Raw genomic sequence first — 16438 nt, 5'->3', positions numbered from 1 at the left:
GCGTTTTCCTTTGCCCTTTCTTGTTCTTTGCTTGTTGGCTTTGTACTGATTGGAATCAATAGATCACTGAAAATGTCACACGACTCGTGCTTTTGTTGACTGAATATCTTGTGAGCATAAATGTTGAGTGGTATATTTGTGTTTTACATTTTTCCTCAGTGAGGCAGATTATACTTTTTATTACCTTTATTTTTTGCATGACTGTGGGCTTGGACGTGCCATGACTGAGTCATAGATTAAAGATCAAATCAGTGTTTCTAAGCAACCTTGATACACAGAAGGAGGTCTTTCTAAATGGTATAATGCTGAATAATACTAAAATAAATTAACGTTTTATCTCCTGGGAAGTAAAGAGAATTTTTTTCAAATAATGAAAACACTGTTAAGAAATCTGACTTTACACCTTTTAAGGCCATCCAATGCATGTCAGGCCTTCTAAGCCAATTTTATTTTGAAGCACTATCACGTGTCTATTGTAAAAACTTTGAATCCTGTCTCCCAGATGGGGCCCTGTCAGGCTGGTTGTAGGGTTTTTATGCTTCCCCATCCTCCCGTCTTAACAATGGAAAGATTGGTGGGAGTGGTATATAATGAGGAGAGCATGTCGCTTTCTCATGCGTGGAGTCTGTTTTCCCAGTCATGTGCTGAGAGAGCATAACAGCAAAATGGTCATCCTGGCCTGGCCTGACTTCGCTGGAAAGGTGTCGTAATGTCCTGCAGGGCTTCCCTTGTGATTGTTATGAAAGCGAGACAATGGAGATACAAGGAAAGACGGGGGGAGAGTGCTGCATGGAAATGGGTGTGCATTCCCGCATCTCTCTTTGCTTGTTTACCCATCTCGTCATCATGTAGACGGCGCAGGGCTGCAGTAAGCTACCGTGCTAACCACAGAACAACTCCACCCTGCTAGCGTACCTGCTCACTGTCTTAGAAGGGCCATATGCTTCGAGCCGGTCTGCTGTGTAATCTACTGCAGAACGCATTGCAGGTGCTGCCTTTTTTTCAACTCAGGAGATCATTTAGAACTTCAAACATTTCAAACAAACACATTACGGCACATTTCATCCCATGGATCCCTCTATTGAAATGTCTCTGACAATACTGATTTAGTGTTGAGTTGTATAACAAACGCTGTACCTGGGGTAAGAGTTTTGCCACCCGACCAAAACAGTTCTGGGTCATTTTGTTCTTTAAAGCTTTGGGCTCAGGTTCAAAAGTCATTTGTTAAGAAATTTCTCGATTTCTCTTTGACTGTGCCAGTTGTCTACATCCGTGTGTGTGTGTGTGTGTGTGTGTGTGTGTGTGTGTGTGTGTGTCATTTGTTGCAGTACATAGAAATGTAAAGCCCACTGGAAAAGTGAAAGAGCTCTGATCTCATCATTGCCTGTAGCCATTTTTCTGGCACTTATTGTTCTTGACTAAAGCGTACTAACATGCTACCTATGTAGGACGATGACTTCCCCATTCTGAATCCTGCCTGCTCAACTGTTGATTGGTTGCTTTCACCAGGGATCAAGAAGCCATCAGTGAGCACTGTACCAGATGTGTCGTCAAATCGTCAAACACATCACACATGTCACAAACTGTCAGACTGCAGCAAAGACGACTGCAGTTGTGAAGTTCTGTTGTTTTACCTCCTAGTTGCTGGTATGTCGTAGACAGACGAGGGCATAGTTTCCCAAAAGTGTCTTAAGGCTGAGAAGAACTTTATCTGATTGTAAGTCAATGAGCTAACGTCGTCTTAGCTTTCAGATGTGTATGTAAATCCTCCTTTCTAGTCTTTGCAACCACTCAAAGCGCTTTTTAAATTACATTGCACTTACCTATTCACACACATTCATACACTGAGCCTAAGTACTCAAACAGAGACTAACATTCACACTCAGAGAGAGTCATTGCCAACAGGACAGGTGCAACCCGACGAACCTGAGGATTCACCCAAAGAACAAATCCACCATATAGATGCCATAAAATGGTTGCAACGCTCCACTTTAAGCTATTTCTTTTGTTGTTGAGTGCTAACGTTTTCTAAATTCACAGATCTAGGTCAGTAATTAATTGAAACCTACTTACTGTAGCCAAGACTAGACGATAACAAAGAAAACATATTTCTCTGCTCATTTTTAGCTACAGTCGTCCCATGTCTGACATCCCACTTTGAGGACACTGCCCACCAGCTGACAACCACCAGTCAAAACTAATTAACCCAGTAGGCCCACTTTTGCATTCCCAACTGAATGGGTCCCACCCACATCCATCCCATCACAGACGTTTCTGGCATACTTCTCATTGTGACAGGAATAGTTGTTTTTCCTTGAGTGTTTTTATGAGAAGGAGAAGCACTTGTAGTGTGGCGAGAAAGAGAACCTTGGGTCTTCTAAAAAGAGTGTGAGGTGACCCCCACCCTCCTCGCTCTCTCTCTCTCCCTCTCTGTGAAGACAGGGAGACAGGCGAAGCCATCTCAATTTACCCAGTTTTTTTCTTAGCACTTGTTTGGAGCAGAGTCAACTTCAAAGATAGTGTGTGTGTGTGTCGTCTGAGAGAGACACTTTATTCTGGCCGTCCTCTCAAACTTTCTAAAAGCTCTTTACTCCTGGGTGAGGGGAACAGGGCCCCGGGGGCGTCTGAACAAACGGGCCCTTTTTGCAGCAACACACACACACACACACACTGTTCTGCATGGAGTTCCTGAACTGGGTCAGCTGAGCTCACGTGTGGAGAGCCAGGCACCCTCGCACAAACACACACACACCAGAGATTCTCAGCTCTGCCTGGAAAAACACCACCAGTTTGACAAAAGCCTCCGCCGCTGCTGCCAGCAATATCGTCACAGGCGCGCGCGCGCACACACACACACACACACACACACACACACACACACACACACACACACACACACACACACACACACACACACACACACTCAGGCTGTCATGATTGTCTTTAGCAAAGATGGCTCAACAGAGCTGTGTCTGCAGCATGGAGCCACTCCCCACACACCCTACCTCACTGAGGTTGAGTATTTGAGATACTCAAAAGTGTTAATAAGTCCCTTAAGTCCTCGTGGAAGCGGTGTGTTGATCCCACCCCACCCACAATGTCTCTCTCACTCTGAACACACACACACACACACACACACACACACACACACACACACACACACACACACACACACACACACACACACACACACACACACGTTGCCTCAGCTGGTCTGACTCAGATGTCACCCGCGATGTGTTGGTGAGCGGCCCGTATGAGGTATAATGTTGTGGTAACAGATGGAAGGTGCCAGCTATAATTGAAGTCAGTAGTTGAGGGAGAGCAAACACTGGTGCTCTTTGACTTTGTGCGCTTGTTGACAAGAGCGTCGGTCAGTGGATAAGAGTTGAGACACACACAGGCTTTTATCAGGAGGAAAACAAGAATTGCAAGTGCACTACAGGTCAGATTAGTAACAGTGTGATTAAACAAGGTGCCTCAATGATATGAAGGAGTTGGCGTCTCTGTGCAGCTTTGCTTGAAACCTTTGCAAAGATGTAGCCAGCACAATGCTCTTTCTGTATCTACGTTAGGCACAGTTATGGTGTAAAAGTCTCCAGTGAGATTAAAGTTAAGTTTATAACGTTTTTTGTTAAACCTACCTCCTTCTGTCTTAACTAGATCATAAAAGATCACGTTTGTAAAGAAGAGGAGGCCTATTTGATCTTTTTTCTTTGTTCAGGTTCAGAGAGGGGTCACCTTAACTTAACCTGAGGTGAAATGTCAACATTTCAAACACTTGGTTGGGCTGAAGTTTGGCTGACAAGCTGGACCTGACCTCTCAACTTTTCAGCCGTTGTGGTTAACAACACTTGAGATGATCTCAGTGTCAGAGTGATATGCCCTGTAACCCAGTAATGACTGTACTGAGATAAGGTGATGTGTTGGTTGGCTGTGTTAAAGGTTAACACCTTGCTTCCTATAAACTGCACTGTCAGACTGCTATATTTCGTTACGGTTGGAAATGCATGACTCCTGCAAGCATTACTGAGATAATCCAGCCCAGGCAACAAAACAAGTCTGGGCTTGTTTTTGTCTGTTAAAATCATGGTTTGTCCAGATATTGCAAGCCATGAAATACTATTTAAGCATGACTATTGCTGCCAAGTCGTGCATCAGGCTCAACTGGAAATCCTCCGTTATGACATGAAAGGCATTTAATAGTTTTGTGACTTACTTTTACAAAACATTAAGTAAAAGTGGGCCATTGGCATGTTGGGGGATTTATTTCTAGAAATATGCCCCCACCATTTGAGTTTTATAGTGTAAATAATTTTATATAGTTTTACGTATACCCTATACCCTGTTCTAATTGTCTTTTCAAAGGTTGTTGGGTTCAGATCAAGCTGGTATAAAGGGAAAGAAGTAGGCCTTTCTGACAAACAGAGACACAAAATAACTTCCTCACCAGTTCTCTTACAGAAACACCCATCCCTCTCAATCTTTCCAGTCATTTGTCAGCTGTGTGGAAAACACATGCCCCTCAGTGGGTCATGTCATGTCATGTTTTTTTTGTTTTTTTTTTACCCGTTTTTGCCAGTGTAGTGTTGTTAATTGATGCTTTCTTTGGCACTAGTAAGCAAGAAGTGCAGTTTTGGGGCACCCTGCTGCGGAGGTGTTTTTTTTTCATCAGTGCTAATATTTCCACACCTTGCTGTTGGCACACTTACCCTCATCTTACAGCTCCTGCTAGAGCTTTCTCCTAGACGTGTTATTGGGGGCTTAAATATGTGCTAAAATGTGGAACAGAGGTAGCAAAATACAATTGCTAATGTTTTTTAGCTTCACTGCCTGTTGAATTTTAGCGTCAGCAGACCAGTTTGTCAGCTGTTGATAGAAGCTGATGAAAGTGATAAATTTCTTTACATCCCTTATAGTTAAACAGCTGATGTTGCTGATTTTTAATCTAATTTGTCCTGGTTTATTGCACTTTTTTTAAAAGTCTGACAACTTTGCGACAACATTGAAGCATTCCCATTGGGGGTACCAGATCCCAAATGATGAATCCATCGTACTCTTTATCCCATTTCTACCAAAGCGTTCACAGCGAGGTCAGTGTCCAGCCTGAAGATTGTAAGGCACGTGAAAAGGGAGGTACTGTTGGATCCATGCCTAATGAAGCCATATGCCGTGTCTCCCGAGTGGCCACGCTGCTGTGCAGTCATCGTGGGGAGGTTGAGAATAGCTCAGACTCCAGGTGAGGAAATGTCACCAGAAGAGCAGCGGCAGCAACTCAGGGGCCCCTCAGGCCCTGCCACTCAACTCCTGGGGGAAGCAGATGGCACATGCCCAGGGTTATTTTAAGGCTTCAGGAGGGCAACTGTCCCCCTCTGTTACCCAAAATGACTAATGTAGATGGAAAGGGGTGCACACTTTTGCCCTCTTATCAACAAAGTCATGGCTTTGATTGTGAATGTGTTCAATGGAACGCAGTAGTCTTGTCTAGTGCGTAATGTAGTAATTTATTGATCCTCTTATTTTCGACGAAAATGCAGTGGTGTGCGGTCAAAGTACACTGATCTGGAGCTATAAGGGATTCTCTCTGTAGGACACTTCAGCCAGTCAGACATTTGGACTTAAACCCTGTAATTTGGTTTGAGGACTAACAAACAGACCACCCACACATTTACCAATACTGATGATTCTTGTGCAGCTACCCCTTGGGGCTCTTGAACTCAGATGAAAGCCCCGCCTGACTAACAGGTGTAAGGCTGGTGAGACAGGGAAAGAGGTGGATGATTGGAGAACATTCTGAACAGTTAAATAAAACCCTTCAGTTTTAGGGCACAATATTGGATACTCCTCCATTTGCGTGCATCTAGTCTTTAAAATAAATGTTCATTTCCCCATGATAATAAGTTGAAAAGAGCAAACATAATGTGACCGTAGGCCATGCCGCATGTCCACGTGTTCAAACGTGTGTGTGTGAACGTATAGGCTCAATTTGGCCCCGAGCCCTGGATTCTGACTGGCTGAGAGGAGTGTGGAAATACACATCTGTGGAGCTGCAGGTTCACCGCCAGCTCCTTGTCCTCCTCCTACCCTGCCACTCCGGTTTTGAACCAGGTCTAACTGCTAGTTCCACTCTTGTTTGCAAACCAGGAAGAGGCCCCCTTGCTGTCCCCACTATCTTCTGTCTTCTGTGGCCAAATTTAGGAACTTTTGACATGTCCTCTTGTTTGCGCTACAGCAGCTTGCAACATGCAGCTGATGGGTCTCTCAAAGTCCATGTTACATATGCGGAAACATACACTGGCAGTAAAGCAAGATATCAGTTGCAGTTGTCACCCTCAACCTTTACCCACCCCCCACCCAAATGTTGAGTTCATCCTCTGCACAAGTGCATGATGTGTCTCATTAAATCTGAAGGATATTTGCTAAATATCGATGTGAATGCCAGTGAAAATGTTGCTTCACCTTCAGTCATACTTCAGTGACTCTGTAGGTAGGCTGCTTGTTTGCTGTGTGTTGAGCAAAAAGCTGGTGTAGGCGGATTTTGACAGAGGGCCCTAATTTTAAGTGGTTAGGGATAAAGGGTGTGCCTCTGCGGCTCTCTCTGGCAACAACTGCAAATTATGTTGACAGTGAGTCTGCAATGTTTTGTCCTTAACCAGGTAGGCTACTTCTGTCTCGCCTTAAGTGTATTTTTCTTATCGCCTGTACGAATAGGATGATGGAGACAGAGATAACCATGAAGACTTAGACGTCCCAAACCATCCCTCTCCCAGCAAAAGCAGACAGATGGGCTCTTGTAGCATGCGCACATTGTCACCATAGTAGAAAGCACGCTTTGTTTAGTGCCTAGCCTTGTAGCTGCCTTTGTTTTTGTGTGTGTGTGCGCATATGAGATGTGTGACAACAAAGGAATGCGTGTTTCCACGTCGTTATTCACATCTGTTTTCTGTGGTCTTCCTTTTCTGCCATTGTATCACATTGGGTAAATTTGCAGTTTTTTTTAATTTCATGTTAAGCATTTCATCATGGCTGGCATTTTCCCAATGCTGACAATAGAATGGAAGATTTAAAAAAAAAATTAAAAATGTCTGTCAACAGGGTGGGTTTAATCAGTGATTTCCATGTTTTCCCACTTTTGTAAAATCCTTTCTTTTTTTTTTCTTCAACAGGACGTATGGGTCTCAACTTTCATCATCCTGGAGCAGACCATATAATGCCATTGAATAGTAAGTTACATTTTATTGTAGTACCCATCAGCTTCTTCTCCATCTGGAAATAATCCAGAATGTTTCATTTTCACTGACAAATGCTACAATTGCTTTTTGTCCCCCTGTGTTTTGAAAGATTAAAGAATGGAAAGTATATTTGTGGCGTATTCCCATCAAAAACATATGCCCCCTAACCACAGAGGCCCATGTCAGTATGCACTGGAGGCACCTGCCTACCCTTTGCTAAGGTCTGGATTCCTTGACACTTCCCTAGGACAGACCTCTTAGCACTGGGGGAAGCACAGTTGACCTGTGAATAGCACTTCCAAATATATCCCAGCATGTAAGACTAGATTCCCCCCAGTGTCCCATCAGCCGGCAGATGACCAACAGTGACAGGAGACGAGCCATTGCGAGAAATCAGGTCTTTCTCCCATATGCTGCAGTTTTCCAGGCCAGGCTCTGCTTTTATGAGTGCCCTTTATGTGTCTTTGGATGTGATCAGGGACATGCTTTCTTAGGGTCTTACACATCCATTTTGTGGCATGTTGGCTTGTGATTTTAGGTGCAATCGCGTTTCTAGTCTTTTTGTTCAAACCTCAGCAAAATATCAAGGGTGTCTGGATGGACTGGTGATCAAACCAAATAAGTGAAGCCCTAGTTTCCTCTTTGGACACGTTCAGTCAGCCTACAAGGTATAGAAACTGATAAAGGCAAAGGATGTGAAAGAAAAATTAGCAGGTGAAGCAGTTTCTAGCGTCACATCTTGACAACACTGGTGCTCCTTCCTCATTTTGTTCTTTTCATCACTGGTATCCTCGGAGAACGTGTGCCGGATTGATGTTAAACTGTTGTGTCATGGGATTATTCTCAGGCAAGCACAGATCTGCCCAGATCTTCCAAATCTGTCAGAACTGGCTCTCTCCTCTATAGCCTGTGATGTGTGTAGACAGGGAAGCTTTGGTTTCAACTTTAAAGTGTTTCTCCTTCATTTCGTCCCATTAGCTTTGAGGCTTCACGCTGGGAGAACCTGTAAGGGGCTCTACTTTCTCCGGATGGTGTTAAAACTTGAAGGGAAAAAGAAAGAGTGGAGACTAGTAAGCGTAGGTCCTCTATCCAGATTTATTGGTGCTGTTCATTTGACAGCTTAGTAGAAGTGTCTCAGGCTTTGAAGCGGGGACAAGCAAGAGACATCAAACTCATCATGCCCAGAGGTATCTCCCAGCCTACTTTCAAACACTTTCTTTGTGTCTCCCAGACACCACACAGTTTGAAAGTTGAAAGTTTCTTAACCTATGCTTTTCCTTCTCTCCCTTATGGGTTGTAAGGGTCACTGTCACTGGGGCATCTGACGGTTTCCCAGCGACGTTTTCTTCATTTTGCCCTGGTTGCTAGGTGGCTTTGTTCTGCCGAGGCCAGACAGCGAGAGGGAAAAGCTGCGGAGGGACTGCCCAGGTTTTTTTGGATTGGAGAGCCAGATCTTTTTAATGAAAACATAGCAAGGGAGAAGAGGCTCAGAGACAATATATTCCCCTAGAGAAGCCAGAAGGGCAAGCCACACAATGGGGCTCTTACAATGCAAAGGCCCATGTTGGTTTTTGAGGCAAGTTAGCTTTGTGACTAATGCGTTTAGAGGAGCAGCAGGATCTATTTAGTGCTGTATTACCCATCCTGCTGTTTATTGGAATTTGCGCTGTCTCAAGCCACATTTTCCCCCCCTGCGTGGCTTGCATTAGCAGCACATCATATTCAAATGGAGGTTGTTTGTGGGAGCATTTCAGAGATTAGGGAAATACTCGAACACAATCCTGAAACAAAATGTGAGCTAAATTTAGCGTGAAAGTACATTTTTGATTGTGGAAACTGTGGTATGGCAAAAACATTGTAACTCTATTTAGTAAGCTCTATTCAGTAACTTTTCCCAAAGCTTTTGAATGCATCTTATGTGCTTTCTCAACGGATGGAATTTGCTAAGTTGTCATGGAGAGAGCTAAGATGTCATCACGTGACCTAAGTATGAAAATCATGTCACGTGATAACAGGTACAGTATATGGGGGAAGACAATAAGCAATTGAAAGCTATGGAATAAGCTGCAAAGTGGACCTTGACAAATTGTATATAATCAGATCTCAAGGTCCACTCACTAGCTTTTCCTGGAGCTTTCAACCATATCCCTTTCTTTTTTAGATCAATTCAGCCCTGAATCTCCACTGCCCCCCTCCTCTTAACATTTTACATTTATTCATTTAGCTAAATGCTTTTATCCAAAGCGACTTACAATTGCCATATATGTCAGAGGTTGCATGCCTCTGGAGCAACTAGGGGTTAAGTGTCTTGCTCAGGGACACAATGGTGTCTCACCGTGGATTCGAACCCAGGTCTCTCACACCAAAGGCATGTGTCTTATCCAGTGCGCCATCACCACCCATTTTATCCTCCCTTCCCAGAGCCCCAAGGCTGCCAGCCAGCTCCATGCCCTCTCCATATCCTGTGGGAAGTTTCCACTCACACCTGGCCTGCCATACCTGACCTGAGAGCAACTTTTAATATTTCACCAAGGCCATGATAATGACTAACCTGCTCTACCCTCAGTCATGCATGCACTCTGCTTTATAGCCTCATTTGCGTATATTCACAGAAGATTAGCACGAACGCGAGACATTGCGGGTTCATTAAATTGAGATTACAATCTCCGGCTGTTGGGTGTCGCATTATGCTGCTAAATATCTCTGCCATTGTTTTAGCTAAACCTCACCTATCGCCCACCACCCCTGTGCTGCATCTGCATGTGTTTGTTGCCAAGGCAGGTGCGGCAGGTTTACTGTGGGCTCGTGCCAGGCTCTAATAATCACCCTCCCTCCTCCTGTTGCCGAACCTTAGGTGTGGCCATCTGTGGTTTCACTGTTGCCTTAGAGATGTTTTTGGTTTATTTCCACAAAACCCACGTCTCTGTATCTCTTTCCTACCCTTGTTCCTGCCCCAACCCTCTGTCTCTCCTTGTGTCTCTCACCTTCCCCCACTGTGCTGACAAGCAGCCCGGAGCTATGGCCGCAGAAGAGGTAACGTGAGGCATTTTCTCTGGGGTTCTGTTTGCCATGCCGGCTGTGTATCTCTCCGAGGCTGAGGGGTGTCTTAGTGTGGTGTCACTATCTGCTTTTCATCTGTGCTGTGATTGAATGAAATCATATTCATTTTGACACACTGTTTTCCATGTTGTGTGTTTAATTAACATGGGGCAAGGGTCCACCAAATCTGTCTATATGAATCTTGTTTTGCTTAATGTTGAGAGGGAAAAAAATGTCTGCCAGTTTTCTTTTCTCTCTATTCTGAGTCAGTGTTCTACCTGTAATGGTTATATTATGAACAGCAAAGTTAGGGGGTGTTGCGCAAATGCTTCCCATTGTAAAAGAAAAGTAACATCAGTTGTAAAAACACATCATCTATTTGCAGTATTTGGTACACAGGGATGGACTCCATTTCTCCAGACAACGGCAGCGTGATGCTGCCACCAAATCAAACACTAAACCTTTTCAAGCATGTTAGGTTGTAGTGCTTCCAAAATAAATCTCAAGGGTTTCATGGAGGAGTATGCTGACTCAGAAGTGACTCATCATCTGATTGGCAAAGATGGGTGCTTACAACATGGCTCATCTCTGATTTGATGTGCTTTTTTAATAATTCTGTCTTCCTTCAGCGAGGAGGAAAGCTGCTGTGTGACATTTGTAAGGTCACAGCAGTGTTGGGCTGGAGTTACACATATATGTTGTAATTGTAGTATAAGTGCAATAAATAATGTCTGAATCAAATTGCTTTCAATAAAATGAACTCGCGTAGGAAAGACGGGAGACAGAAAGAGCAGCATTCCTTACAATGTAAGCATGTGAATCGCTTACCGCATTTATCAAAAAGTCAAATATCAACCCTGCGAAAGAAAGAGAGACAAATGTGGTTCTAGTGCATGGAACATACATATTAAGGATAAGCAACAGCGCAGTCCAAAAATACACAAAAATATTGCTAAGACATTGCTGCACCAGTGGAAAGCTCCCAGTGGGAAACATGGTTTGGTTAGAATTCCACAAGCATGATGTGTCCGACTAGGAGAGAATACCATAAACATGCTGATTACTGACTGATCAACAGCCCCTCCTTTCTCATTATGTGCTGCATCCAGCATGTTGCCTGCAGGTCAGGCAGATTGGTGTTGTAATGAGGATTAGGAGTGGGCATCACCGTGAAGTTCCCAAAATGACATTATGATATCATGATTATAATTTTATATAGACTATGGCTAAAAGTATGTGAACACCTAGATATACAATGTGATTGTTAGACATCTTCTTTCCACAAGACCTTTGAACTTGGGAGTCACTGTATGTTCATGGGTGTCCACATACTTTCGAGAAGTTAAGGAAAACAAACCACCATCTCACTTTATTGACAGACCGGGTTCCCAGTAATCCCAGTATCCAAACTGATTCTGCTACAATTGTAGTTTCCAGATGTGATTAATTCACTCTATTTGTCACACCCTGCCCCCCCCCCCCCCCCCCATTTACTTTTCACTCTTGTACCTCTCCATCTTCCCCTGTTATTTCTGTCTGTCTTCCTGGTGCCCTCCTCCTTTCCTGTGCTCCCAGGTCGCTCCTGTCTGTTTCCCTTTGAAGATGGTTTCCTCGACGATGGCCATGGCGACCCCTCCTTGACCCCGGGCCTGAACTCGCCAACCCGCTGTCAGAACGGAGAGAGGATGGAGCGCTACTCCAGGAAGGTCTTTGTCGGAGGCCTCCCCCCTGACATAGATGAAGGTAAACAGAGGATTGTTTTTCATTTACACGTCTAGAGAAAGGTTTTTACTTAATCCCAGGCCCTTATTCAGCACAGCACTTCTAGAGCTGTGTCCTGATGCATACTAGATTGTACTTTCACAACTGGAAGCCTCCCAGTACAGTCTTTGTCTTTGGATGTTTGCCAACAGTTACACTGAAGTACCTGAGCCTTGCTTAAGAGTACCAAGACACTCCTTGTTGAGGATATTCATTTAACACACTATTCAGCCACCGTAAACTTCTGTTAAAAGCTTGGGTTTTAAACCAATGACCCCTAATCAAAGAACAGATTTTTGACAGCTGACAAAGCTGAAGAAATAGTTCACTTGTTTGCATTCATGCCGAGAGTTAGATGTGAGGATTGATGCGTCATTTATACTTGTACAGTAATTGTAGCTTAGCCCCCATAAAGTCACAACATGCCGTTTGTACACATTGGACAGTATCGATTAAACAAACAAGATATCATTTTGTTAACTTTGGAGCCAGGCTAGCTGTTTCCCTTTAATTCCAGTCTTTGTGTTAAGCTAAGCTAACTAGCTGCTGGCAGAAGACTCACCTTTACTGTGCAGACGTGGCCGTGGCTTCTCATCTAACTCTTGGCAAGCAAGAGAAAAAGTGCATCGAAGTATTCTTTTGGGTGCCTTTTCTGCGATATTAATGTTAAATTTCCATTAAATAGCCTGAATACATCACAGGTTTTGCTATACAGTTTGACATTTTTACACCAATGAGTTGTAACCAAAAACCTGACTTGTGAAAATGACCAAAATGACCAGACCAGCCAGATAATATGCATAAATGCAGAAAGGCATTTCAGTCACACTATACACTATATATCATGCAAATAAAGTGAGGCTTAATCATATATGCTTACACTTATATCACAGCTCCACATGCAATAATTCATCTAGAAAATTGGAGGGAGCTGATGTGATTCACTCTGGAACAGCCAGGAAACTGAACCCCTCAACAAGTCTAAAGAATGGGCCCCATGTGTTATTGAATTTACATGTCGACCCCCTGACCGTATGTCTTATCTACTTAGGTTTTGGTTAAAAGCATGAACAACCAAGGTTGTGAGAAAGGGGTACTGAAGATTTCCATTTCAGCAGGATCTGGCCAGCAAGGTGGCAAAGGCAATCAGATCTGCTTCTAAGGCAGAGAGTGAGATTTGGGGTGGGATCACCCCAAAAAGTGCATGGCATGTGGTTTAATCAGTTTCCCAACTCTCCCATACAGAGAGTCTAGAGGAACCAGACGTAGAGAATGTATCTTTATTTAAGTCACTTGCAATGCTTTACCGTCTGTGACCGGTTACGTTGTGGATCTGTAATTGTTTCCACAATCTCTGGAGCACCAAAGAGTTTAAGGTTAATATGGAATGTTTACTTTCATGTTCTACTGAGTGCAGGCACAATACGTGCCCGTGCTGGCTGAAAAATTAATGAGTTTCCACAGCACGAGTCAGCCCAGTGCAGACTGGATGTTCCTGGCCTGTGTTCCTGCTGCAGTAGTAGCCACTGCATTAAACAAGAACACAGCAAAAAATAGAAACTGTGCCTGTCTCCGCCCTGAATGTGGCTCTGCATAGAGTCCTTCACATGCATTTTACATGAATGCTATCTTATAATGTCATGAAAATAATATTCATGCCTGTCTGTTCTGTTTTATAGATGAAATCACCAACAGTTTCCGTCGCTATGGGCACCTGGTGGTAGACTGGCCCCACAAAGCTGAGAGCAAATCCTACTTCCCACCGAAAGGTAACAACTGTTTCTCAGACCATAATCTCTATTTTCCCATCAGACATCAAAGTCTACACCAATAAATATCACCTTGGGTGCGTCGCCATTTTAGAGTTTTGTGAAGAATCATATTACCCAGAATTCGTAGCTCATGCTGGGCAAGCATGGAGGTGTCTGTTTATCTGAGGTACCCCCTGTAGTCATCTCGCAGAAAGACACATGCGCTATATGATGACTCCATAACTAACCGCCAAGAGCTTTGACCCCACAACTGTTTGCTTGAATGAGTACCTGAGGAGTGTGAAAGTTGTTCTTCTTTTTGCGCAGCCTCTCGGGTGTCATCTTCAGGCAGGTGATCAGAGTAGCACCAACCCCTTGCAACTACATCACTCCCTCTGGCCCAGGGGCTGCTGTGTGTCATATTAGGAAAGCTATTAAAGACCTCTGGAAATAACTGACATTCCATAGGCAGATGGTAATATGCTGCGTCTAGTGGACCTGCGGAAATCTCTGGCAGTTCTCCCCCACTCTCATTTTTCAACATCCCTTTTTTATTTTAGCTTGGGAGGATTATTTTGAATAGGCTTGGCTCTACTAATATCCAAAGCCAGGAGGAAAAATGCAGCATCCTTTTAGGGGAATGAATGAGCTTACGGCAGCTGGAGGATGCCGCCATATAAGAGGAGGAGACATGTGGGACTAGTGATTTGTGTAGAAATCATCTCTCACTCTAATTTACCCCCCCCCCCCCCCCCATACACATACATACACACACACACACACACACACACACACACACACACACACACACACTCTCCAAAACTCCAAGGGAAACCGCTAAAATATCCTCTCTATGTCACACTCTATATTAACTGGCAAGTGAGCTTGGCCAGATGCCTGTTGACAGATTTCTTAGCGCTAATAGCTTCAGGGTTGAGAGCAAGTGCACATCTGCATGACTGCGTGAGTGTGTCCTACTCTCATGTGGACTGCGTAACAGCGGATTTACGGTTGTGGGGTTCGCATCAAGAGGTCATCAGGCTCTACCCGTGTTAAACGTCCTTCCAAGCTTGACCGAATGGAAGGAAGTCGTCACTTTCCGTCCTGCTTCACATTAAACTGCCGGCGATGTGTGTCTGTACAGTTATGAAAGTGTTTTTAGTTTAGAGATGACTCATATTGTGGCTCAGGCCTACTTCAGGGACAGGCTAGGACTCATTTGGTGCTTGGAGAGAAATGGCAACTTAGAGAGGAAGTAGGAACAGATTCGCTTCAGTTCAGATTGTATTATTCTCTTACATACATTGTCATGCATTGTCTATCTGCACCTTTTTTTGTGTCTTTGAAGCTAGAGGTGATATCATGATATTGTAGGGTATTTGTGTCATAACAATACACATGCAATATTGTTTTATGTGTTTCTTCTTTTTGCTAAAGGGAGAGAAGTCTATTTTTTGGGTCTTCTCTTGTTCTTTCTTTTGGGTCTTTTCAGATTTGATATATGTTATTACATTCTTCCTATGTAAGATTTATTGTAAAAAAAAGTCACATCAATAGCAGCAATTTTTCTCATTCTGTGACTAGATGGTAGATGGAATGTTCAATAATCAAGACACCGTTTTGTAATGTTTGCTGTAGATTTGCAGTATATAATCTTAATTCTTTATGCACATTTTGTTGTTGATGGTGAAACAAATTGTACAAACTCAGTACTTTTATATTATTTGCGGTATTGTGGGAGGGCTTTGCAGTTTGATTGTTTTTTTTCAAGTCAAGGGCAGGGTCCAAAGGAAGTATTATTAATGCCAGGGAGGGGCTTATATATAATAGTGGTTTGTTGTAAATATGACATTTCTATATATCAAAGCCGCTTCCACAGTGGAGCCAGCAGCGATGTTACTTTTGCCATGTTTGGCGCTGCTGTATGTAGTCACAACATAAATATGCCAACACTTGGCAATATCGATAATATCATGTTATGACATTAAAGTTGCATCAATCAAAATTTTAATATTAACAGCAAGTCAAATGACAATATCTGAAAGAGGTCGCTTGTGATGACAAATTATCGCCTGACTCTGCAGCTCTCTTCAGCTCTACAGAGCATTTTAGCTTCTTTTAGCTTGTTGTTTTGGTTTTATGACTCGCTACTTTACTGTTCTGGTGCACTCTCACCGTTTTCTCACTGACCTTGTTTTCAGTCACAGCAGGATTTCTGTGAAAAAGCTCTGATGAACCCACTGTATGCTATGTGCCCAGCAGCAAACAACAGACAAAGTTAGCAACCAGCTGGTGAACATGGTGGAGCATTTAGCAGTTAAAGCGCCAAATATTTCCCTAAGGAGTTTGTGGGGACCAAAACACAGCTAAACGGAAAGTAAATATTGTACTTGCGTTGTGGGCACCTGATACCCAGAAACACAGCTGCAAATGAATGCTAATGTTGCTCTGTGTCTGCCGGATGTGTAAATGGGTAACTGCTTGCTAGCACGTTCACCATCTAACCATTACAAGTTGATAATATGTCAGTGTCTGCCCCCAAGTCATCAAAAAATCAGTTAATGCTACTTTTAAAATATTAAAAAGACCACTGTGTTATCATATACAGTATGGCAGGGGGATAATATGACCCCTATGTGACGCTGCTTTCTCGGT

General features: G+C 43.5%; 1 protein-coding gene across 8 annotated transcripts in view; it reads left to right on the top strand.

Moving 5' to 3' along the window:
- cpeb3 (cytoplasmic polyadenylation element binding protein 3) overlaps window positions 1–16438 on the top strand; it is a 41234-nt gene that overhangs the window by 9888 nt on the left and 14908 nt on the right. For 6 of the 8 annotated variants that reach the window (XM_038737304.1, XM_038737305.1, XM_038737306.1 and 3 more), the window contains 4 exons: window positions 7167–7223; window positions 10242–10265; window positions 11847–12014; window positions 13712–13801. In XM_038737304.1, coding sequence (XP_038593232.1) covers window positions 7167–7223; window positions 10242–10265; window positions 11847–12014; window positions 13712–13801 — 339 coding nt within the window. The remainder of the gene's footprint in view (window positions 1–7166; window positions 7224–10241; window positions 10266–11846; window positions 12015–13711; window positions 13802–16438) is intronic. The other 2 variants (XM_038737303.1, XM_038737300.1) reach the window with 1 other exon arrangement.

This window comes from Micropterus salmoides, unplaced genomic scaffold (assembly GCF_014851395.1).
Source record: "Micropterus salmoides isolate LMB-PRFRI ecotype aquatic unplaced genomic scaffold, ASM1485139v1 Ms_hic_scaffold_22, whole genome shotgun sequence".
NCBI classification, from domain to species: Eukaryota; Metazoa; Chordata; class Actinopteri; order Centrarchiformes; family Centrarchidae; genus Micropterus; species Micropterus salmoides.
This window is presented reverse-complemented; position numbering and strand designations above follow the sequence as displayed.